This window comes from Natrix helvetica (assembly GCF_964273705.1).
Source record: "Natrix helvetica genome assembly, chromosome: 7".
In the NCBI taxonomy this organism is placed as follows: Eukaryota; Metazoa; Chordata; class Lepidosauria; order Squamata; family Natricidae; genus Natrix; species Natrix helvetica.
This window is the reverse complement of record NC_138558.1, coordinates 42,559,697-42,582,312: the sequence shown is the minus strand read 5'-3', so window position 1 is coordinate 42,582,312 and position 22,616 is coordinate 42,559,697. Positions and strand designations below refer to the sequence as shown.

At 39.0% G+C, this 22,616-nt stretch overlaps 1 protein-coding gene across 2 annotated transcripts; it reads left to right on the top strand.

Moving 5' to 3' along the window:
• Positions 1 to 1,374: 1,374 nt before the first annotated feature.
• FRG1 (FSHD region gene 1) lies at positions 1,375 to 22,133 on the top strand. 2 transcript variants are annotated; one of them, XM_081959577.1, is made up of 9 exons: positions 1,375 to 1,518; positions 4,591 to 4,658; positions 5,337 to 5,459; positions 7,769 to 7,823; positions 8,970 to 9,084; positions 10,874 to 10,978; positions 12,318 to 12,409; positions 13,755 to 13,865; positions 21,808 to 22,133. In XM_081959577.1, the coding sequence occupies exons 1-9, from the start codon at positions 1,457 to 1,459 to the stop codon at positions 21,839 to 21,841; spliced, it is 765 nt and encodes a 254-aa protein (XP_081815703.1). In that variant the 5' UTR covers positions 1,375 to 1,456; the 3' UTR covers positions 21,842 to 22,133. The 2 variants fall into 2 exon arrangements, with proteins under 2 accessions (XP_081815703.1, XP_081815702.1); XM_081959576.1 differs by lacking the exon at positions 21,808 to 22,133 and adding an exon at positions 20,506 to 20,641.
• The last annotated feature ends 483 nt before the right edge of the window (positions 22,134 to 22,616 follow it).

Below are 22,616 nucleotides of genomic sequence, written 5' to 3'. Positions count from 1 at the left end.
CACATTGCCAAGGCCCCAAAGAATCTGGAATAAAACTCCATTTCTTCTTGAGCAGAATTATACTAAGGCAAACACTCAGCAGGAATATTGCAGTTGGGTTTCCTGTAACTTGTAAAGGCATCAGCCAGCTTTGAAAGAGGGGCCTGAAGAACATCATCCAGAGATGCTCCTTTTCATTTTCAAAATGTAACACTAACATGCTGGACCATTTTACTGGAGCATCATTAGCAAGCATGCAAGCAACAAAAAGACAAAACAAATGTGCTGTCACTCCCCTTCCTTTGCTTCAGTCTCTGTGAAATAGCCATTGTTGTGGAAGTTTACTACTACAGGTAAAAAGGTAAAGGTTCCCCTTGCACATATGTGCTAGTTGTTTCCAACTCTAAGGGACAGTGGTCATTTCCATTTCAAAGCCAACGAGCCAGCCAAAGCCAAACACGTCTCCATAGTCATGTGGCTGGCATGACTAAATGCCAAAGGCACACGGAACGCTGTTACCTTCCCACCAAAGGTGGTCCCTATTTTTCTACTTGCATTTCTACGTGCTTTCAAACTGCTAGGTTGGCAGAAGATGGGACAAGTAACGGGAGCTCGCTCCGTCACACAGCGCTAGGGATTCGAACCTCCGAACTGCTGACCTTCTGATCGACAAGCTCAGCGTCCTAGCCACTGAGCTACGGCCTCCCTATTTTACTATACCCAGGCAGAAAACTCCTGGCATCCTTGTGGAATACACTACATCAGGTAGACTACCACATGTTTAAAAGTCTGTAGAGATTCTCAGTCATCCAGGTCATGGTTGTCCCAAAGGTGCTTTTTCCGGAGGCAACTGGACCCTCTTTTCTTTCGTGATGAGAAGCAAAACATCTTCAAAGAAAAGAAAAGAAAACGAAGTGCAGTTGCCTCCGGAAAAAGCACCTTTGGACACCACATTTTTAGTCTCCAGGAAGGGGAAAGGCATCAAGATCTGGCTCCAGGCGCTAGGATAGACTGATGGGCATCTGTGGATGGTATGGAAGCATCCTAGGAAGAAGACTAAGACGCCCGGGTTTTGGTTCAGTTGCCCCTACCCAGCGGCTGCCAGATGCGGGCTGTAAAAACCCAGAGCATTTTTAAATGGCACCAAAGATCTCTTTGTTATCATTTAACGGTCAACCGGATTTTTGCAGGAAACATTATGGGGTCTGCCTCGCTCCCCTAGTGGGACCGTTGGAGGAGATGTGGGAAGCTGATAAGATCGCAAGCATTAGAAAAGCTTGCCCTCTAAGCTGCTGGGAAGACCGCAGAAGCGCATCACACCAGGCGCCCTTCGTCAGGCATGAAGCCTCGATGCCTGCAATGCGCATGCTCAGTCCGAAAGACCCGAAAAGATCTGCCTTCCCAGCTTCCGTAGCGGCGCAAGAAAAACGAAAGGCGGAGTTTGTCCTTCTGCGGCTCCCGTACTACCCCAGCAGACATGGCGGAATACTCTTGCGTTAAGAAAACAAAACTGGTTCTGAAGGGGGCGAAATCGAAAAGGTGAGCGTGTTATTCCTCAGGATGGTGGAAAAGAGGGTGGGTTTTCCTCTTTTTTCTCCATAAAGTGTGGCCGAGATCTTCGCCTGGGAGGCGGTTTGTAGGTCTCGCCCTGAAATAATGACTCAATGCCTCTGAGCATACACAGATGTCCTTCCCTCGCTTTTGAGGGGGAAAAAAAATCCTTATGCAGCTGGGATTAAAGGAGGAAGTTAAGAAATTTTAAAACTAATTTTTAAAAAGTGTATGTTAACTATATTTTTAAACTAAAAAATGCAATTAACGCCGCTTTTAAAAAGGGATTTAATTGTACATTTCAATTCAGAGTATTTTTCTATTAGATTTGTATAGCTGCTTATCTCACACAAGACACGCACAATAACCACCAGCGCTACAAATAACCCCAGGCCAGGGATGATGATAATAATAAATTAAGATACAATTCTTTTCCCACCCATGACCCTGGGAAAACGCCTTACAAAATGCATAAGTGAAATAATATGCAAATCTCTAGATAACATTACTAGTATGTTGCATCTTTGCCCTGCTTGGTTCTTGTAACTTGCTGTTCTTGTAAATACATAAACATCTTATGTCGTTATGAAATGGAGATGATTACAGCATGGAATGTTCTCATATGTATGTTCATATACATATTCTAAACCCAAAGAATTAAATTAGATTATTTGTGTGTGTCTTTGAGTCAATTTTTTGATTCCTAGGACTACCTGGAAATAATCTTTGCAGTTTTCATGGGCACGTTTTTTCAGAAGTGATTACTCCTTCTTAGGTCTGAGAGAAAGTGACTGTCACCCAGTTGGGTTCTAGCCTAAGGCAGTACTAGAATTTGCAGTCTTCCAGTTTCTAGCCTGGTGCCTTAACCACTACACCAGGCTATTTCTCCTAAATCAGACTTTAGCTCAAAAGCACATTACTGCTTAAATTCCACTTTATATAACCTCTTATTAAGTAAACTATAGTTTGCTCCTAATTTGTTTTTTGGTTACCGTATTTTTCAGAGTATAAGATGCACCGGAGTATAAGGTGCACCAAGGTTTTGAAGAGGCTTTTCTTTAAAAAAAAGTAGGTAGATAGAGGGATAGACAAGGAGAGAAAGAGAGAGAAATACAGTAGGTAGGTAGGGAAAGAGAGAGTAGTTAGGTGGGTAGGTTGATAAAGGGAGAGAGAGAGAGAGAGAGAGAGAGTAGGTAGGTCGGTAGAGGGATAGAGAGAGAGAAAGAGAAATACAGTAGATAGGTATGGAGAGAGAGTAGTTAGGTAGGTAGGTAGGTAGGTAGGTAGATAAAGGGAGAGAGAGAGTGTGTAGGTAGGTAGGTATGTAGAGGGACAGAGAGAGAGAAATAGAGAGGGGGAAATACAGTAGGTAGGTAGGGAGAGAGAGAGAGTAGTTAGGTATGTAGGTACTTATTTTCTTTTGACCCTCCAAATAAGGGGTTGGCCTTATTTTTGGGGAGGACTTATTATTTTTCAGGTGCAGGAAGCAGCAAGCCCACCAGCCCCATCCTCTCCGTCCCACCACCTGCTTGCCTGCAACCACAATGACCCAAGTTCTCCTTGCATCCTGGCCTTCGCCTGCCCTGCTTGCTGACCGCAGAACAGCTGACTATGCTACTCTGGCCTCCGGGGGGGGGGGGGGCTCTTCCTGGCAGAACAAACAAAAACACACCCCTTCCCCTCCAAGGCAGCCACATCTCTTCACTAACTTGCTTTCCAGCTCCATTCTCCATTCCACATGCAGGACAAGAAAAGTAGACTCTGTGCCTATGGTAAAAAAAAAAAACCAGAAAATACCTTCCAAGTTCTTGCAAAAAAATAACATAAAAAATCTCGCGAAGTTGGGAGTAGTCCCACAAAGTACTTTTCTTGCCCTGCACATGGCAGAGAAGAATGGAGCAGGAAAGCAGGTTAGTGGAGGGATGTGGCTGCCTTGAGGGGGGGGGGAGGGATCTCTCTCTCACACACCCACAAATCATCCTTTCCTTGGGAATTCTTCACAGACCCAGAGAAGGCTTTGGATAGAGCATTTTGGGGAATGTGCGTCTGCACTGAGATCCCAAGGAAAGAACGATTTGGGGGGGGGGGGAGAAATACAGTAGGTAGGTAGGGAGAGAGAGTGTATGCGTGTGTGTAGGGAGGGAGGGAGGGAGAGGGATAGAGATAGATAAAGATAGAGAAAATTCCAGTAGATAGGTAGGTGTTTCTGCTGGCACAGCACTTGATCAATGTAATTCTCATCAATTAGTTAAAGAGCTTTCCAAAAGGAAAAAAAAAGTTTTTGCACTCTGCAAACCTCCCCAAAACAGTCCGTTTTTCGTCAAAACATGTATAGCCTTTTGGAGGCTTATAGAGTGCTGCTGAGCACGGGGTGGGGGGGAAACGGCCCATTTTTTGTTCATTTCTGCGTCCCCAGCCCCCAGGAGCTCTCTGAAAGCCTCCATAAGGGTATGCACAGCCATTTTGGTGAAGGGGGCGGGCCTTCGGGAGGCAAAAAATGCTGTATTTGATGTATAAAATGCATCCAGATTTTCAGCCTCTTTTTTGAGGAAAAAAGGTGTGTCTTATACTCTGAAAAATATGGTATATTTTGGCAGTATTTATAAAAATGGAATTTGCATTATTGATAAACCTAAGCAGATGTCCGGTGGTATGTTTTTAGGACCTTAACAGACTTGACTAAGGCTAGGATATAAAGATCTCTGTATAATGGATTGTGTTGCTATTTTATGGATAGATTCAAAAGAAGTTTTATTTCAGAGGAGAGGGAGTTGTAGTTTAAACAAAACACCAATAGAAATCAGGGTAGATTTATAATAGATGGCCTTTCTCTTAACATGTGAGATTCTGAGGAACACTGATGTTTAAGAGCAGTTCAGAAAGGATTTGGGAAACTATGCCTCCAGGTAAGAAATTTAGTTAATTAGTTCTAAATTTCAGCATTTTCTTTGGACATGTCCTTGCTCTTCTGTTGAGTGTTGCTGTCATTTAAAAAGGAAATGTGCAATAGTAAATTGGTTAGAATTATTAATTGCATGCAAAAGCCCCCTTTTCTTTCAGTAAGAAAAAAAATACAGATAAAAAACGTAAAAGAGAAGATGATGAAGAAGATAAGCTTGATATAGTTGGTAAGTGACTTTTTTCATAGAAAATAAAAATATAGCTGATTGGGACATACTTCCCTGTCTTAAACAGTTAATATATTGTGTTTTGTGGTTGACTCTAATAATAGAAGATAAGTCTATTATACAGCAATATTGATGGTCGGAGTCTGAGCATAATGGAATAGTCACAGAATTGTGTCTATACTTTGCATATTTTATGATAACTTACTGAATATAACATTCACAGCATTTTATTGTGATTCTTAATACTTCAAGCTGTCTAACTTATGAACTCAAATACATAGTCAAAAGCTAGCAATATTATGATCCTTCATGTTTATTCTTATCAGCTGTTGTGGCAAGAGAATTTCTACATCTAAAACTAAACAATTTATTATTAGATTGAAAAATGACAAACAAGGATAGATAGAGAAATGTGTTTTATATCTAGAGGCCTCCCATATATTTGCAGTCTAAATCTGGTATCCCATAAAGAAGTTAATGTGTTTAATGATAATGACAATTTAAAAGGCTTTTGATTAACAGCTACAATTGAGCATTAAATTTGATCTCTCCTTAAAATAAATTGTTACAAAGGAAAGCAGTTGCTTGATATTTCCAAAATCTTTCCTTAAGCAATTAAAATCCCTTACATTTTATGTAGGGAGCAGCTTTTTTATTCTGTTGTTTTCTCTATTTTAGAAGGTTGGTGGACGGTAACTAATTTTGGTGAAATCACAGGAACTGTAGCAATAGAGATGGGTCTTGGTACCTATATCAGTGCTCTTGATAATGGCCTCTTCACTCTTGGAGCTCCACATAAAGGCTGGTATCACATCTATTTATGTTACCATGAAACCATTCTGTTTTTCCCAACGATAGCAAATGTATGGTAAATTAATCTTACAAACCCCGCCAAAGCAGTGTCTAGATTTCTAACTGCATTTAATTATGGGCATGCCAGTTGCACCCAAACAATACGGAACCAAGTACAGATAGATCTTGACATTACCACAATTAGGGCTGGAATTTCCATTACTAAGCAATGAGATCATAAAGTCCAATGTTATGTGCCACATTGCTTAGCAACGGCAATCCTGGAGGTCCCTGTTGCCATCTTTAACTAAATTCCATTAGTCATTAGTTAAAACCCATCCTGAACTAAGCCATTCCTGCCTTGGTTTCTCCTAGCCCCGAGCTGTTGTTTTTCTAAGGTAAGGAAATGCCTTCCTGTCAACTCCCTGCAACTGCCTAACCCCTAACCCACCCACCCCCATCTCTTCCCTTTTGGCCACCCCATATGCTGCCTTTTTAGGTAGATGCCAAATGTGCATTTAATTTTATATTTCTTGTGATGCAAAACCAGTCCTGTTATAAATTATAGATGGGTATAGGTCACTAACGGTTAACCTTTTCGGCACTGAGTGCCAAAACTCAAGCGTGCCGGAACACGGAAGAGAGTAGCTGGGCACAGCAGTCAGATGCACTGCCAGGTTTCATCACATGTTTACGTGTCAGAGAGCTGCTCTCTTCCATGGTGCACGCATGCCAGCTGGTCTTCACCTGAAAACCAGCTGGCTGGCATGCATACGCACGATGGAACCCGAAAAGCAGCTGGCGATGGCACGCATGCCCACAGAGAGGGTTCTGTGTGCCACTTCTGGTACGCGTGCCATAGGTTCACCATCACAGGTATAGGTAGTGAATATCTCAGAAAAAAATAAACTTTGAATTTCCTAATATCCTTAGTGCATTCTCTGAGTCTTTTGTGTACAATAATTGTTAAAATAATTCTCCAACTCCCAACAACTATTAAACTATGGCATTTAAAACCAAAGTTCTAGATTGAAGCTACATGGTGCTCAGTTATATATTTATAAGGAATTTAAAAGCAATTCAGTCACAGTTGTTGAAAATCCTACCACAAGTTCCTTATTCAACTTCCAATTCTCTAACACTACTGGAATTAGTCTGCATTTCCCTTGGAGACTTGTTCTGGCTGAAGCAAGTCTATTGGGGAACTTCCCTGGTCCATCTCATCTTATTAGGTTCACTTCCACTCAAGAGAATAAATTATTGATGATTTGGCATACCACAGTCTCATTTTGACAGCACTACCTGCTTTGGGACTTAATAAAGCTCTGGCTGGACCAAAGAGAAGATTTGAGAATCTAGAGATCGAAAATGACAGAGCCAATCTCACCCCCTTTATTGCACAATTCCTTTTTCTCCTTGGACTGTCCCTTTATATTTCTTTAAGCTGTTATGTGGTCTACATAGGAAACTATTTATTTTGGCTCAGATTGAGGTGTTACCTATTATGGCAACAATTGGTAGATATATAAGTCTCCCATTTGAAAGCCAGACTTGTTTCTTTTCAGACTTGAAAGTAGAATTTGTTTGATATGGACTATCATACTGTATAAAATATCATATATCATATGCCTGTTGAACACTGAATTGTGATCATATTTTATATTTCCAATTGTTAACATTTCTAATTGCCATTGCATTCAGGAGGCCATTCCCCTTTTCCTGGGTGGTTACTCTTCAGAAACCTCAAAGATGTTTGACAGATTTTTATCAGTAATTTACAAACCATTTTTTCCTCCCTAATTTTATTTATATAGAATTTTTATGCCACCTTTATCTTTGTAAATCTTAAGATGGTGAACATACCTAATATTACTGCTCCCATTCTCCCCACAGCCACAACTTGTGAGGTGGATTGGTTTAAAAGAGAGTTTCTGGTCCAAAATCACCTAGGTGGCTTTCATGCCTAAGATGGGACTGGAACTCACAGTTTTCTGGTTTCTGTCCTTGTGCTTTAACCACAATACCACTGGCTCTCTATAAATAACCCATCGTGACAAACATGCCTAATACTTTTTTTTCATCCTGTTTTTCCCACAACCACAAACTCTCCTAGTTTCTAGCTTGGTGCTTTAACTAGACTAGGCTGGGTTTCCCAGTTTGCAAACTAGTAACCATTGAGTGTGTTAGAAATTTTGTTTTTTAAATTCCTTTTTATAGTTAACTGTATTGCTAGTCTTTTTCTTGTTTTTGGTCTTAGTAAATACATTTTGATTGAATTCTACAACTCTAATAAACATATCTATTTTAAAAAAAAACAGATGAAGGACCTATTCCTCCTGAACAATTCACTGCGGTCAAGCTGTCAGATACAAGGTAATTTTTCTCTTGGACTTTGAATTAATATAAGATATCAAATTTAGATTGTATTATCTGTCCCTAGATGGCTTTTGTAATCATAGTTTAGAAATAATATTTCCCTTTTAAGAAATTGATATGTATCAATTTTATGTATGTCCACAAGAGTTACAGAGTCACTGCATGTATGCATTGAAAAAAACACATGAAGGAGATCCTATAGGTTAGGTTCGCTGCTGACACATTTCGATTGTGCAGTTTCTGCAGATATAGAGGTCTCCCACATGAAAGGGTGGAAAATACTATATGAACTAGAGCCCCTTCAGATTCATCCATAACTTGCAATGGATGGTTTGACATGTCTTTAGGGGAAGGTTAGACTACATAACCTCTTCTTCTAGCGGCTAGCCACATTCCCATATGCTCATGTTCTGTCTGGAGAAAACAATGACACCTTTCCTCATGCACCTTGCATAAAATAAGTATTCTTGCATTATTGTCTTACCTTGTATATTCTGTTTCTGCTAGAAATAGGAAAAAATGGGTTTAAGAACTATCTTAAACAATCTAAAAGCAAATCAGGGTCTTAGATTGACCTTTCTAAGTTCTTAAACCCAATTGGGATTTGAGAAAACCCAGATTGAAATCCCTACTTAATCATAGTACCTTTTTGTTGTCATTCCTTCCTAGTGGAAACTACTTCACTAAGTATTTTTCATGGTGACACAGTGAAAAGAAAAGCCTACAAATGCCATTCACTTAAACTCCCAAAGAAAATCAGGATATATAGACCGTATTGTTAACAGTAACAACAATAATTATATAGTTCTATTTATTATATAATACAACATAGGAAAGTTCATTGGGGATAGTTGGATAGTGGGTTCATGCTCTTGGTTGCATAGTGAGTTCATGTGAATATCTATTTGGATATTCTCAGGGTTTCTTTCTGAACTGCAAGTGTACTCTTAACACACATCCATACAGCTATTCATAATTTCTTTTAAAGAAATGTGTTTATTGTCTTCTCATTGGATCAGGGAGTGTTCTAGAACATAACTTGAAAAAATATTAACTTCAGTATTAATCTGATCAATCCCTCAAATAATGTTTCTCCTTTTTTGTTTCTTTTTTGTTTCTTTTATCTTTCCTTCTTTCTTTCAGAATTGCATTGAAATCAGGGTATGGAAAATACCTTGGCATTAATTCAGATGGGCTTGTAATTGGACGTTCCGATGCAATAGGTGCAAGGGAGCAGTGGGAGCCTGTGTTTCAAGAGGCGAGTGTTCTAAAGTGTTCAGTTGTCCTTCTTAATGTATCTTAGCAGCAGAGGATGTACTTTGTAATTGTGAAGAGAATTCAAAGTATCACATACATCAGATAAAGTCACAATGATTTGCTATAAGCCAGACTCTAACTGTGCAGGTCCTGGAGTTGATGAGGCATGGTCTAGCGGAGTTACCTGTGAAGGGTTTGACCTTACGAGTACAGAGGAAGTGAATAAATCCTCAGAACTAGAGGCACAGCCACATTGTTATTAAATTCATAGACTTCCTGTTCATAAGGTCCTGGATCCAGGCAGGAATGAATGTGTCCTCCACACCCCATTGTGAGTGGAGAACGTCTGATTTTTAAAGAAACAATGGTCTATCATCCCCTCAATAAACTCGCAGAAAATCCACGTCTGCAGGACAAATTTTGTCTCCAATTTTCCTTTTTTATGGAAAGTTGTAGAGAATGTAGTTGGTTTGCAGCTTTAGGAAGTTTTTGAAGAAATGGGTTGTTTGCGTTAGGAGTTCTGGGAGTTGAAGTCCCTAGGTCTTAAAGTTACCATAGATTCCCAGCCCTGATATATTGGCTGATTACCACCTATAAAGCACTTCAAGACATAAGGACAGGCTATTTGCTGGAACCTGTTTAACCCCATCCAGTGAAATATACCTAGGCGAGTGTACTCTATGTACTTTCTAAGAAACAATGTCTTGGTAATACTCTCTTGCATTTTCTGTTGCAAGAAAATGCAGTTATGCAGTTTGCATAACTCCTGAGATTCGAATGGCTCCAATTGGGGGGGGGGGGGTCTGTAAGACCTTAAAGTCCTGGTTCTTTCTTCAGGATTAGGCGAAGATGTTAGATGAACTGATTTTGTAATATGGTAATTGGGAAGATGAATATGATTGTGAGCTCAGTTGTATTTTCTCTTTTGTGATTTCACACTTCTGGCTGGTTATCTTTTCTTGATTTTAATCCTACTTTAGCTACACAGATCTGCATTTTGATTTAGGTGGCCATACAAAAACATGTGAACAATAAATTGTGTGCTCAATCCATGGCCTCTTTAGTTACATCATATCAGATAGCACTTGATTAGAAGATTGCCAAAGAGTCCTGTTCAGGCAGGGAAGATTATAATGGGCTTGACTTCTGTCTCATGAATCAAACTGGGTGTCAAGATTCTGTCCTTCAGTAGCCCAATTACAGGGTATTTTCTTTTTCCCCAACTCCAGAAAAGAGATATTTGCACAAATTGGCAAAGAAATACTTACATACAAATGCCTTTTACTGTAAGTGAATAATGGAAGTTTTCTACCTATCTCTGACGATTTAGGGATTTGATTGTTCCTATTGGAGAAGTGTGGATTCACCTTGGATTAAATGGATGAAATAATATATCCTGTAATAAGACAACTTCTGATGTTACTGAGACCAAAATGACACTATTGGAACATTTACTGTAACATATTTTTGAAGTGGCTGTTTCAGTCTGACACCTGGAAAAAGCATATCATTGAAAATAATTGTCAATTTGTTAAATGTAGATTTTGATTTAAATTTGTAATAATGTTCTAAAATGCTGTGTTGTAACATTAATAAAGTGGGGGCAAATGGTTATCCAAAATCTATGAACATGCATACGTATTTAGGATCAAAAATAATATTAATGGGTTTGGAATTAATGGGTATGGAAATAAATTCCTGAAAAAATAATCTTTAAATCTTGCATGTGAACCTTAAGCAAATAATCTAATTTGACTTTTTGTTCTAGTTATTGTTTTTTTCCCTTGCAGGGAAAAATGGCTCTGTTAGCATCCAACAGCTGTTTTATCAGTTGTAATGAAGAAGGTGATATAATAGCCAAAAGTAAAACAGCAGACAATGATGAAATGATAAAGGTAATCCTTGTAATTTGTAAATATAGGTACTTCTATAAGCAGTGTTTGAATAACATAAACAAATGCAGAAACCTGTAGCTTATCACTTAATTCACAAAGATCAGGATTTTCTTCACATATGGTGATGGTTACAAGAACTGGTTGGTACACATGCATCCTTTCTTGTGTTTTGCCCATAATATATGCCATTTCTGATCATCATTTACTGTTCAGAAACCCAGACAAGGAAAGCTTCCCTTGTCATCTGATTTAGGTTGTCTGTTTTTAACTGGCTTGAACTTTCGTGAGAGAGATCCTCAGCAATTTTAGATGTAATAGCTTTAGCTACCGTATTTTTCGGAGTTTAAGATGCACCTTTTTCCCTCAAAAAAGAGGCTGAAAATCTGGGTGCATCTTATACACTGAATACAGCACTTTTTTTGCCTCCCGAAGCCCTGCCCTCTTCACTAAAATGACCATGCAGAACCCGTAGAAGGCTTTCAGAGAACTCCTGGGGGCTGGGGAGAGCAGAAATGACTGAAAAACGGGCCAGTTTTTGCTCAATATTGACCTCCCCAACCCCCGGGAGTACTCTATAAGCCTCCTAAAGGCTATGCATGCAATTTTTTTGACAAAAAACAGGACATTTTTGGCTTGTTTTTGCGCCCCCCTCCTCCCCGAACATTCTGCAAGCCCCCTAAAGGCTATTCATGCCTTTGGGGGGGGGGGGGACAGGCCCGATTTCGTGAAAAACTGGCCATTTTTGGGAAGTTTGCAGAGTGCAAAAACATTTTTTTAATTTGTCTCTTCAAAACCTTGGTGCAACTTATACTCCGAAAAATATGGTAAATGATTTTTCCTTTATTTAAGATACAGGTTTATATAGCAGAATTAATAGAATCCAATGCCTTTATGGAATCCCGACACATTTAAAATCAGAAAATATTCAGACTTTTATGTAGCAAAAGGCACCGTCTGTCCCACCAACAATGTATAAGACTTAATGCTGGAAGAACAGTTGTACAATCATGCACTTAAACTAAATCCTGGCTATATATATTCCTTGAATCAGTCTTATACAACCTAGCATACCTTGATGTGTTGGATTATATAAGTCTTTTTTTCTCAGTGTGCTGAGAGCAATAGGAGTCCAACACCCTTGGGATGTATCAAGTGGAGAGAAAGCTGCTCTGTTTCTAAGGGCTTTATTATGATATGTTATCAAAACAGATTCTTCACAGGCTGATGCATACTTACGATTAGTGAACCTGAATAGGAAAACGTGGAGGAAAAATACCAGAAAGGAAGATAAATTTGAAGTCGGACTTTTCAAAATCTGTAATTTTCTCTCCTCATTTAGATCAGAACGTGTGCAGAAAAAGAAGCCAAACAAAAAGATGACATTTCTGAAGAAGATAAAGGAAATGTAAAGCAATGTGAGATCAACTATGTGTATGTAACACTAATTTCTTCACTCTCAGTAAAAAATAAAATCAAGTTGTAGCTTCACTAGTAATGACAGTTATTTTTCTTTTGGTGAAACCTTTTCAAGAGCTCTGGCCTGAGATTTCTGAATGAATTTTATTCTTCAGCTGCTGATAGGGCTCAAAACTGAACATAGGGTAGATTTTGGTGTTGAAGAACAACTTGTTTTCATAGAACAAGATAAAAACGTTTGCAGCTAAATGCAAAATAGTTATTTTTACCAACTTAAGGTTCTTCACTGGGTTCAATCCATAAATGGGTGGATTGTTTTAAGCTATTTTACTGCTAAGATGTCTTAATATGTTTGTTCTGCAAATACACATGGATGCACATATGTGTAACACTCTTCCCCAAAACCACATTCCCTTGATTAAATCATGAAACTTATGTCCTATGGCAGGGGTGTCCAAACTTGGGAACTTTAAGACTTGTGGACTTCAACTCCCAGAATTCCCCAGCCAGCATGAAGTCCACAAGTCTTAAAGTTCCCAAGTTTGGACACCCCTGTTCTATGGCATATGCTGCTAATGGTCCTAAGTCATACAATGGATCAAATACACAGTGTAATACATATTTCTTCACTGTTCTGGTTTGCATTTGTACAGGTAGTCCACGACATATGATCACAATTGAGCTACAAATTTATGTTCCTAAGTGAAAGATTTCTTAAGTGAGTTTTGATCCATTTTATGACTTTTTGTCACACTTGTTAAGTGAAGCATTGCAATTGTTAACACATTTATTAAGTGAATAAGTTAAGCCCCATTGGCGGCTTGTCAGGCTGTCACAAAAGCTGATCACATGACTCCAGGACACTGCAATGGTCATAAATATGAGCCAGTTGCCAAGCAGCTGAATTCTGATCATGTGACCATGGGGAGGCTGTCACGGTCGTAAGTGTGAAAAATGGTCAAGTCACTTTTTTCAGTGCCGTTGTAACTTTGAACAATCACTAAAGGAACTGTTGTAAGTCGAGGACTACCTGTACTGTATAATCCATGCAGTCAGGAGGACAAACAAGTCAATTGACTCTTTATTTGACCCCAGAGTTGACTCCAGTTTCCCATTTTTTTCTGTGCCAAGGGATACTTTATAGTCTAGAGATCTTGGAAAAGTTAATCTTCAAAGACTCTTTTTATGTATTAAAATATTTCTGTACAATGAGATGATACAATGATATTTCTTTCATGCTTTTCAGTGGTCTATATTTTTTCCTTCCCGGAGTCAACCATTAAGGATCATTAGTAGAGAAAATATATATATCTAGCTCATTCAAATCAAAGGCATTAATCACCTGTGTTTTATTTTCTAGGAAGAAGTTTCAGAGTTTTCAAGATCACAAAATCAAAATAAGCCAAGAAGATAGTAAAATTCTGAAAAAAGCTAGGAAAGAAGGCGCTTTCCATGAAGCACTGCTGGACAGGTACTCTTATTTATATATTATTATTTTGTTTTATCTCTTTTATTTCCATATACAACTCAAGGTGCCAAACATACTAATATTCCTTTCACCACATATTTTTCCCACCTGTGTGGTGAGTTCAGCTGAAATGACTGGTCCAAAGTCACCCAGTCACCTTTCATGCCTAAAGTGGGACTAGAACTCATAGTCTCCTGGTTTCTAACCTGGTGTATTAATCATGGCAAGCATGTTCAAGGCTCTTTTCAAATTACAAGCCCAGATTTTATGGTGATTAAACTTACTGTTATCATTGGTCAGCCAGATATTTAGATTGGATTTGGCATTTTTGTCTGCCTGCCAAGTCCTTCCTAAGGATCTGAAACTGATTTGTTTAATAATATTAAATAATAATATTAAATATATATTAAATATTGTCATTATTATTCAGACTTAATTTTACATGCACTCAGTTTTTTTCTGTGCATGAGGGATTCATATTTTATGTGGGAGTATAAGGTTAGGATAGGCACCCACATTTTGTTATAGTCATTTATATAGCTGCTTGGTCTCTGTTTTCCAACATCTCCTTCCAACGCTCGCAATGTTGGCTTTTATTTGTATTTTCTTTATTCGTAGTGTTCTAAAACTGTGATTTAGAAACCCAGAGTCATATATGCAGCAGGATCAATTGAATAAATAAATAATGGGCATCATTTATCTACAGTCACCCACAAACCCAAACAGAAATGATTTAAAGGACTTCATTGTCTTTTTATCAATTTACATACAATCTTGTAGGTCTCAGAAATCCATCATAGCAGGTGTCCAAAAATGTCTGTCTGCCTTCGTAGAGTTTATTTGGCTTTTAATACAGTTTCAACAAGCAAAGCAAGAGCATAGGACAGCATCTTATTGGCTTATCTCCTTGTCAATCTCTAAGACCATCCCAGCCAGGGTAGAATCTCACGTAACTCCCTTAGTGCCTGGTTCCACTAATTAGGTGAGCTCATAGACAATTGAGGTAATCGGTTACCAAGGCGCATGGCAGCTTGCTGCTCACGGGCCCTCCATAGCCTTTGTATAACCTCTACATCTCACTCTTTTTTATTTTGTTAGACAAGGTATCGTAGGGGTTAATAAAAGAAATCGTTATCAAAAGAGGAACATAATTACTTATACAGGTACTTGACCCTGAGGCAGTATGGAAGAGGGTTTTAGGGCAAAAAGCTGTGATACACATATTGCAAAGGGAGGGAAGACACTGAACAAAACAGCACCCACCAATCAGAATAGCACAAATAATCACTAAATAATGTAGGACATTTCCCAATAAACCTGTGGGCAACCAAGCCCAAAAGCTTTCCCACCAGAATCCTAAAGTATCAATTTTCAAATCAGAGGCCAAATTGTGTAAAATGTTGAGCTGGTGCTGGATGGTTCGCGATTCATCTGAAAGACTGAAACAACACATTAATTACTAAAATAGCTAAAGAAGTAGCATTAATTGTTTTTGCCAAATTACATGCAACAGCATTAATATTAAGATAAGCGCAAGCAGCAAGCGCTGGCACACCCACTATAGATATAGCCAATACTACATATTTTACTTTATTAAGTAAAGCTGTCTCAGAGTCACAAGTGCTGTCCAGCGTGACTCCGTGTCGAGAACGGCTTGAATGAAGTTGCTGTTTGGAAAGCAAAACAGGAATTAACCGGCTGAGACAACACTGTGCTTCACCAATATTAGCAGGAATATAATTAAAAGTTTCTTGACCACATGTAAAAAAACCATCCTTGCGGGAGCCAAGCATAAAAGGAAGTTTCCTCAAAAACTGTATCGTTTAAAGAAGGTGACTAATATGAAGACAGTGAGGGTTTTTACTTTAAGATGTACAATTAACTTATACATGTTATATTCTCAAAAACTGCTACTATCGGTGTGTACAAAACAATTGCATCAGTGGATGGATCATAGGCATCAACCCCCAACTAGATATAGTCTTATAGTTAAAGTTTTCATTCAATAGCAATCTACTCAAACCAGTGAAGTTTTTTACTGCAGGCGGGATACAAACAGGAACCAAAACATGTAGAAAGCAAATTTTCCATGTCATATGATTCAGATAAACAAAAGACATCAGTGTGTGTGATATTAGCTAGCTGCACCCATATGTTTTGCTTCATTCTCTGTTCCAGCGAGTCTTTGGGTGAGACGCCAGCTGTTGTCGCTAAAGGGCAGAAATTAACAATCAAACATAAACAAATGATGACTAAGGAATTGGCAGTTAAAACCGCAAAGATGGCAGCGCACAAGTTCTCGGGTATTTGTTCCACGTGTTGTTGTTGCAACAAAGCCTGTGCTTTGGTGGTCAGGGTTTTCACATCTCCCTACATCACTGGACAACTGGTCCAACGAGATCGTATTGGCCGCTGTGCTGTCTGTAGAGTCATCTTGGCCATTTCTGGAACCAGATTCAGGGACTGGTACCACGACATCCTTAGCTGGATGAACACAATGTGCTAGAACCAACAAAGATCCTGTAGAAGCAAGCACAGCATATCCTCATCCCCCTAGAGGGAGAGGCAAACCTTTTTTAACCTGTTGTGTTACCCACGCCAAATTGAAGAACGCCAAATTCAACGAATTGATAGATTGGGTACCCGAGAGCCCTCCTTTTTTATTGTTTGTGAAGACAGTCCTTAAAGGACCAATTGGCACGTTCCACAATGGCTTGACCTGTGGAATTATAGGGTAGCCAATGAGTTACAAAATTGCAAAAAGGCCAATGAAGAGTAGGGCATTATCAGTTTTTAAAGAGAAAGCTTTACCCAAAGCAGTAATAGCTGAAAAAAGATGAGAAATAACATGATTAGCTATTTCTCCTCGTTGAGTTGTGGCCCAAAGCGCTCCTGAATAGGTATCAATAGATAAATGAATATAGTTCCAGGGAGCCAGAGAGGGAACATGGGTGACATCCATTTGCCATAATTGATTAGAGGCCAAACCACGGGGATTAACTCTACTTGGCCTGGTCGAGTGGAATATGGCAAGCTTATGCCAGCCCCCTAGCATTCTGGTGGAAAAAAGAGTGACTGAAGAAAGGATCCGAAAAAAGAGTAGGTAAAACATAAAAAAGCTGCATCTGCATAACTGTTGCCTTAAGAAATAAGTCCTGGAAGAAACAAATAACTACGTATGTGAGAAACAAAATATAAAAGCTTCCGGTGTTGTAATAGTTGCTGCAAAGTTAAGAACAGAGCCACGAGATTAGAATCAATCCTAGGTGTGATGTAAGCACCTGAAAGATTAAAAATAAATTGACACACACAGTGAAAGTCAGAAATTAGATTAAACAGCTGTTGAGAAAAAGTGTGAAAAGCTAGAAGAGCAATAAACAATTCCAAAAGTTGTGGAGGCGACTGTATTGCAGGGTAGGAAACTTTCCAGGTATTGGGAATCCTTGTAAGCAATCGCCCCTCTCATTCACCCTCCATCTGAAAAAACAGTAGAAGCTTGCGAAAACAGAAAACGAAAGCAGTAGATGAACAGGAAAAGAAGAAGTCATTAAACACGCAAGCCGAGAATCTTGAGGCAAATAATATATAATACAGTCCACATAATCAGTTAAAGCACACTGAAGGGATAAGTTCTGAAAATAAAATTGAAAATCAGATTTCAGAATAGGAAGAACAATATTAATCAAATCGGTCCAATGTCTGCAACAAGCTCGGGTGTGTCCCAAAGTTATTAATTCAGCAACTGCCTGGATAAATGGCAAAACATTTTGGGATGGGATCTGTTTGTCTTCTAATACAGTTAACACTCCCGTAGGCAGCTTATTAATAGAAAACATCAAAAGAGTTAGCTGACAGTCTCGAACTACAATCCACAAACTGAATACTCAAAATATCATTAATCTTCTCAACTGTAGCCAGCGCAGAAGGAATCAGATCTTTGGGGTGTTTTCCTTTGGTCAATAAATCAAATAAGGGACTAAGTATATATGCCAGCAAAGAAGAATACAGACGACTCCAAGTAAGAGTCCCCAGCAACTGACGTAAATTAATTAGCAAAATACCTTTGTGTACGTTTAAACAAAGAAAAACCAGAGCAAGAAAAGATTGCAACATTTCTTGCAGTTGTACTTTTTCCTGGATCAATTTGCAATCCATAGACACTTAAATCAATTTTTTATTTCTGAAAGCCAATTAGGTTGTATCTTTGGGGCTCCAATTAAAATATCACTCATATAATGATTTACCAAAGCCGATGGATAATGCTTATGAAAAGGATTCAATTCTGCAACATAAACCTGACACAAAGAAGGACTAAGTAAATGTATAAATCAACCAACGAAATAACTTTGGACATTTCGCTTTTGGTTTCGACCCTTGATGGAAAGGGCTGTGGAGGCTGCAGACATCCTTCTCCACCCTCCCCATCCCCTCGGATTTCGACAATCCCTTTTAAAATGACCAGGTGTATCATAGTTGTAATACTTTCCTTGAGGCTTGCTTCCTTGCGATAAAGCAGCCGCCAATAAATTAGTTTGACAAGAGGCTGTTCCTATATCTTGACACGCTTTAATCATATTTGCCAAATCAGGATTGTTCCCAAGACCAATAATTGCCCTTCGGCATTCGGAAGTAGCGTTTTCCTTTGCTAATTTCAGCAACAACTTCATCTGAGCCTCAGGATTCTCTATCTGTCAACTTAAAGCATCCTGCAATCTGTTAATAAAATCAGGATACGGCTCAGTAGCCGCCTGCCTGATATTAGAGAAGGCTTGCTGAGGCTTGCCAGAAACAGGCACAGTAAAAACAAAGACTTCCTGATCAGGGGGGCCGAGGGGGATAGAGAAAACGGCAGACACAGTGAAAACAAACTTTTCCTGATCAGGGGGACAGAGGGGAACAGAGGAAAAACAATCCTTTAAGCCAATTACTTCATGATCTTGTGAAATCAAATTAGGTGAACAGACAGAAAACATATCTTCGATATCCCCCCCTCCTCGTATGCTAATTGTTTTCTAAAAATTGGCCTCATGGGAGTATACAATGACCGTGGAGAAGCAGAAGAATTAACCTCTCCATGAGGAGGAGCTGAAAGTCCAATTAAAGATGATTTCAGGGGAATAACTTTTACTTGATCATAATCAGGCAGAGGTTTTGTGGTCAACTGTTGTCCTGCCAAAACTTTAGAGCCAAATTTTTCCACTGCTTGATGGCACTGAGATCATAGATGTAATATCTTTGCTTGAGCCCTGGGTTCAAGATGTAAAGTTTTCCCTATCCTTGTCCAGGGACTTTGTTTCCCTATCTCTCCCACCAGCTTCCTTATGCCTGCCTCAGGTGCTGTAACACCTGACTTCTGTAACAAGAATCTAAGTTCTTTTATGTGTTCTTGCTGGTGGTGAGACAGCCTGCAACCCATACTTACCTCTGAGGGGTCCTGTAGGACGATTGGTGCACCTTGGCGTCTGTTCCAGATGGGAGGTATCCCTGTCCCTCTTCGGGCGCCAGATGTAGGTCTCAGAAATTCATCACAGCAGGTGTCCAAAATATCTGTCTGCCTTCGCAAATTTTATTTGGCTTTTTATACAGTTTCAACAAGCAAAGCAAGAGCACAGGTAGCAACAGGATCTTATTGGCTTATTCTCCTTGTCAATCTCTTAAAACCATTCCAGCTAGGATAGAATCTCACGTAACTCCCTGGCAGTGCCTGGTTCCACTGATTAGGTGAGCTGATAGACAGTTGAGGTAATCGGTTACCAAGGTGCATGGCAGTTCGCTGCTGACGGCCCCTCCGTAACCTTTGTATAACCTCTACAAAATTTCATATCAATGATATCCTTACATCAAACCTTTACATCAATTATATTAAGTTTGCTGCATTTTACGACCTTTCTTGCCACAGTTATTAAGTGAGTCACTGCAGTTAAATTAATAACATGGTTGTTAAGTGAATCTTCCCCATTGACTGATCTCACATGATCTCGGGAAACTGCAACCATCATAAATAAGAGTCAGTTGCCAAACATCTCAGTTTTGATCATGTGACCATGGATATGCTGCAACAGTCCTAAATGTGAAAAATGATCATAAGTCACTTTTTTCACTGGCGTCGTAACTTCAAATGGTCCTGAATGAACTCTTGTAAGTTGAGAACTACCTCTAGTAAACCAATTTGAAGATTCATTGTGGCAGTTGATGGGCAGCTTTCCTCCTTTCTTCAGTAATTTTCAAACAAAAGCATTGACTAACGGGTATTCCTCTAAAAACTATATATATATACTATCATGTTTACATTTTCATCCGCATAATCTAAAATGTTTGCCAATTTTCTAAACATTACAATTTCAAATGTTTTGATCACAATGTTTCACAAAATACATAATTTTGAATATTAAAGCAGGCCGTTTCAAGTATTTTTGGAAGCATGTCAAGCTCAAACTACTGTCAAAAATCCCACAACAGTCCTGTTTACCTATGTTGCTAGATTTCACACTTGATATATCTCAGAATGGTACATTTTGCACAGTTCTACTTATATCAGTGATAAATTATGTGGATTTAGTAGAAATGGTTCCCACTGATTCATCTTAAATCACAATTGCATTATGTCAACCATAATCCATCCTTTTCTTCCTTTCTTTTTTAGGAGAGCAAAACTGAAAGCTGATAGATATTGCAAATGATCAGAACTGCGATGCACTTTGTTCCTAACCTTCTTAGCAGCTTTGTGTATTTGTATGTGTGGATATTTTTTTAAAATAAAACAGATTTGTCAAAGTAAATTTCAATTCTAAGATATTTAATATTTTCATATTTGTAATTAGCATTGCATTATAACTGCTGCAACATTATCAAAACAAATAAGCATAAAATGCACAATATGTGAAAATCTGGTAAATAGTACAACATTGGGCTCTGAATGGCTTTAAAAAGAGCCAAAGTACAGATAAAATTAAGCCCCGTGCCATTAATGTCATTGATACCTTTTATCAGTCAAATCAAATTGTTCTAAAGCAGGGGTGTCCAAACTTGGGAACTTTAAGACTTGTGGACTTCAACTCTCAGAATTCCCCAGCCATGCTGGCTGGGGAATTCTGGGAGTTGAAGTCCACAAGTCTTAAAGTTCCCAAGTTTGGACACCCCTGTTCTAAAGCCTCTTCCAAATATTATAGGAAGGTAATATTCCCATTTTAATATTAGATCCAAAAACAGGGTTCTACTACAAAAGGAGAATAGGCTGTTGATGTTGAACATACGCAGGATAGGACCCATGAAAGTTGATCCAATAAGGTTGGACAGGTACTCCATGACTTACGACAGTTCATTTAGTGACCATTCAAAGTTAAAAGATCACTAAATTGACTTATGGGCACTTTTCAACTGTTGTAGCATCCCTGTGGTTACATGATCAAAATTTGGATGCTTGGCAATTGGTTCATATTTGTGATCATTGCAGTGTCTGGGGTCACGTGGTCCCATTTTACAACCATCTTATTAACAACCGCAGTGATACACTTAACAACTGGGACAAGAAAAAAGGAGCAAAATTCACTTCACTGTCTCAGCAACAGAAACGTTGCAGTCAATTGTGGTCATAGGTCAAGGACTACAGCTAATTTAGGCTTAAGCTATGTAAGCTGTCATATATTGAACTAAAGATTTTTGATTGGCCTTAAAAGACAAATGGCATTTCACTAAGATGATTATACGGCATTCCAAAAACTGGATTGTACTTTGACCATTACCAGAACGGCTGGTAATTGAATTCTTTAAGGGCTGGTCCATTAAAAGGATTTGATTTTATATTGTAAATGTTTGATTGCAGTATTGTTGTAGTATTGTTAACCATTGAATCTGAAAATAGTGGCAGGTATTAATAAATAAACATAACATAAAACAATAGTAAGACCAATAGTAATAAATCAGTGTGCTATTTCATTCTCCATAGGCTCTCCAAGGGGCCTCATTGGCTCAGCAGTTGAAGACTGAGCTTATCAACTGGGAAGCTGACAGCCTGGGTTCAAGACCCGAGCGTGCTGTGCTATGAGATGAACTCCCTTAACTTGTCCCAGCTCCTGCCCACCTAGCCAGAATGGGGCAACTCGTAGCCAACTTGTTGCGGACAAACCATAAATCAACTCACCATGGGGCAATTCAATGATTCAGTTTAGTTGTTTAAAATAATTTAAAAATATTTTAATTGTCATTCACATTTCATTTTCCATCCTTTCTTTAATGATTATGTACTACCATTTCTTCTATATTAATGTAGCTCTTGCCCCATGACAAGCAGTCCTGTGACGCGTTGGCCATGGTGAGTTGGCCAGTGACAAGTTGGCGACAGCAAGTTGCCCTAGACCCCACCTGTCAGGCCTGTAGTTATGTTCTTTTTAGGATCTTTGGCCTGCCACACTTTCTTATAATTTTCTATGCTGTTTCAATAGTGTAGTAGTTGGGAGGGGGGAATAGAAAGGAGTAGGATTGTAGAATGGATTGTTGACATTCTTTTGTAGAAGCCAAGGTCATCTTTTGTCTCCGCACATCGACACCTGGCCGGAAGAAGATGGGTGTACATGCCAGCGTGGAAGATGATGATTGGAACATGTGATGGATTTGTGGGTGTGGGGAGAGATCATGAACTTTCAACTGGTTGAACTTAGAGAATGTACTTCCAGAGTTGAAATTTCCATAGCTGTACTAACATGCCTGTGGAATAAATTGCACCATTAAGGATGTTTTGCCTTGGACAATGATTTA

Bases quoted from the DNA above. Each gene is read 5' to 3' on its own strand.
- FRG1 (XM_081959576.1), top strand. From the start codon at position 1,457: ATGGCGGAATACTCTTGCGTTAAGAAAACAAAACTGGTTCTGAAGGGG. The intron at 7,824-8,969 runs GTAATTTTTCTC...TCTTTCTTTCAG, and splicing joins GTCAAGCTGTCAGATACAAG to AATTGCATTGAAATCAGGGT. The intron at 12,410-13,754 runs GTATGTAACACT...TTTATTTTCTAG, and splicing joins CAATGTGAGATCAACTATGT to GAAGAAGTTTCAGAGTTTTC.